This window comes from Octopus bimaculoides, chromosome 9 (genome assembly GCF_001194135.2).
Source record: "Octopus bimaculoides isolate UCB-OBI-ISO-001 chromosome 9, ASM119413v2, whole genome shotgun sequence".
Taxonomy (NCBI): Eukaryota; Metazoa; Mollusca; class Cephalopoda; order Octopoda; family Octopodidae; genus Octopus; species Octopus bimaculoides.
In genome coordinates this window covers 1,298,930-1,301,877 of record NC_068989.1, presented here as the reverse complement: position 1 = coordinate 1,301,877, position 2,948 = coordinate 1,298,930, and the positions used below count along the sequence as shown (strand labels likewise).

Below are 2,948 nucleotides of genomic sequence, written 5' to 3'. Positions count from 1 at the left end.
ATCGACCAGACCATCGCCTGTTGTTACACATCGCTGGTCACAATGCGCTTAGCATTGTTTTAGCTTTTGTTTTAGCTTTTGAATGACTCCACCCCGCAGGTTAGGCGGGTAGGCCCACATTCCCTTTAATCAGAAGACTATTCCATCACAGAGTTACCCATTTACAGTTGAGCGAACTGGAACAGCGTGAAATGAAGTGTTTTGCTCACGAACACAATGTGTCACCCGATCTGGGGAATCGAACCCACGATCTAGCGACTGTACGTACAACACCCTAACCACTGCACTATGCACCTTCAATGTTTGGTGATACAAACCGGAGAATATGAGTCAGCAAGAAGAACGAAACCTGTTGAAGGTTGTTCCCTCAGCTTCCTGAGAACTGACCCCTGCCCTGGAAAGGAAATGAGTACCTCCAGGATTGCTAAGTCTAAGGAAATACTTGAATGGAAGTTCCACCAATTTCCAGTTCCTGCAATGCATCAGTCTGTTTCGGATTCAGTTCAACGCATTAAGAATACCCAAGACTGGAGAGGTGAGTGGGACAGATTGATAAAGATTAATGAAGAAAAAAAAGGTCAATGCTCCTCCATCGACGAGTGGGTCATGGTTAAATGGAACGGAGCTAAAGATTTATAATGACATTGCTCATCAATGTACAGCTTTTGTTGGATATCGAGCTAGTCATTCCCTTATTCGAACTGGCATGACAAGCGTTCAATCTCAAATCTCTTCTCCGTAAACCGCAAAATAAATCACCAATTTCCAGTTCGAATGATATTTTATAAATCATTTCAGTGATTTTAATTAATTATTTTCTATTATCATTTTAGTTATCAGTTTAATTATGGTGTGTAATATAAATAACATTATAATGTGGAATTTATTAATATCATATATATACGTGTGTGTGTGTGTGTATGCGTTTGTATATGTGTATCTGTACATGCATAAATACATACAGACATTAACATATAATTTACATATATACACGTATAGGTGTATGTGTGTGTAGTACTAGTAGTAGTAGTAGTAGTAGTAGTAGTAGTAGTGTAGTGCATATGCAGGGTGTGTATAAAGGCACACATATTTGTATGCATAACCATGGGTGTGTATAAATGTAAGCCTTTATAATTATATATATGTACTGTGTGTATATACACACACACACACATATATATATATATATATATATATATATATATATATATATATAATATATATATACATGCACATATATATATATATATATATATATATATGCATACGAGTATGTGTTTATACCTCGGTAGATACATACATACACATATACATAGACATACATGCACATACATACATGCATACATACATACATACATACACACACACATACACATACATACATGCATAAATACATACATAAATGCATACATACACATACGTACGTACGTACATATAACAGGTGTCTCGTAAGTAAAATTGCTTTCAGATCTTTTCTATAACAGAATAAACCGTGTGTGCGCGCGCGCGCGTGTAGGTGTGTGTGCGTGCGTGCGTGCGTGCGTGCGTGTGTATAATCATATTTAAATACATATGAAAATGCCAGTGAGTCTGTATACACGTGCGTATTCACTGAGGCCGTCAATCTTTCCCCACCCCTTTCTTATTTACACACACACACACACACACACACACACACACACAACTCTCCGTTCACCCACACACGCCCCACATTCAGTTAAGCCCCGGCCACTGGTTTGCGTGGAAGTCACGGTGTGGCTCTCGTGGCTGCTAGATGTCGAAGCAGCCAGTCCACAAATTGTTCGGGTAATCTGAGAAGTGTGAGCCGGGTATTAGCGGCCTCGAGTACGGGTACAGAGACTTTCGAAGACCTTTCTTTAATCTGGGTACAACTGATTCAAACAGTCTTTGTTCCACCAACATACACAATACTCCACTTAGTTTTATGATTATCATTGTTGTTGTTGTTGTTGTTGTTGTTGTTGTTGTTGTTGTTGTTGTTGTTGATGTTTCATTTCATTGGGGCAAATGTAGTTGTATGCACATGTGCGTGTTGTTATTATTATTATTATTATTATTATTATTATTATTACTATTATTATTATTATTATTAAGGTGGCGAGCTAGCAGAATCGTTAGCAAGCCGGGCGAAATACTTAGCAGCATTTCGTCTGTCTTTACGTTCTGAGTTCAAATTCCGCCGAGGTCGACTTTGCCTTTCATCTTTTCGGGCTCGATAAATTAAGTACCAGTTGCGTACTTGGGTCGATCTAATCAACTGGCCCCCTCCCCAAAAATGTCGAACCTTGTGCCTAGAGTAGAAAAGAATATTTGCAATGTCATAGTTTCAAGGACAGCAATGCACACAGGGGATGAGTAAGAAGGGGCCTTGTCGAGAATATTCCCGATTGTCCTGGATAGGTCCTCACCCTGGTCCCAAAACCTTAAAATGAAATAGACAAGTTTCCTTGTCCTTAGACCGGAAGGAGAGTATATGGTGAGTAACCTATTCTTCACTTTATCGGATGCGGCACCCGAGTAATTCTCAGACTAGCATTAAGAGTCAGGGCCACCCTGTACACTTATGTCTTGGAAAGGGAGAATCTTTTCAGAGGACAAAGGAAATTACTACAGGTGGATACTCGGGGGTAATGCCTATACATTTGCATATGTGTGTGTGTGTGTCGTTTGCCCCCCCCCCCAAAAAAAAAAGAGATATCACAAGAATATTTCATGAACATTGCTTATAATTCTCCTTTTCTTTTTTTTTTCTTTTAGATTTATTCAGTGACTGTTGGCCAGAGACAGAACTTGTGGGACACTCTTTGTCGTGGGAAAAGGAAAGCGCCCCGAAACTGTCCAAAGACAAAAAACACACGGCTCGTACGTGGCATCCAGAAATCCCGAACGCAACAGATTTCGTCAATCTAGCAAGCTATGGAAGCTGA

General features: G+C 39.6%; 1 protein-coding gene across 1 annotated transcript in view; it reads left to right on the top strand.

Moving 5' to 3' along the window:
• The window catches only part of LOC106871218 (pancreas transcription factor 1 subunit alpha), an 8,109-nt gene extending 5,161 nt beyond the window's left edge, over nt 1–2,948 (top strand). Inside the window, exon 2 of the mRNA XM_014917572.2 lies at nt 2,779–2,948. Within this exon, the coding sequence (XP_014773058.1) occupies nt 2,779–2,948 (170 nt within the window). The remainder of the gene's footprint in view (nt 1–2,778) is intronic.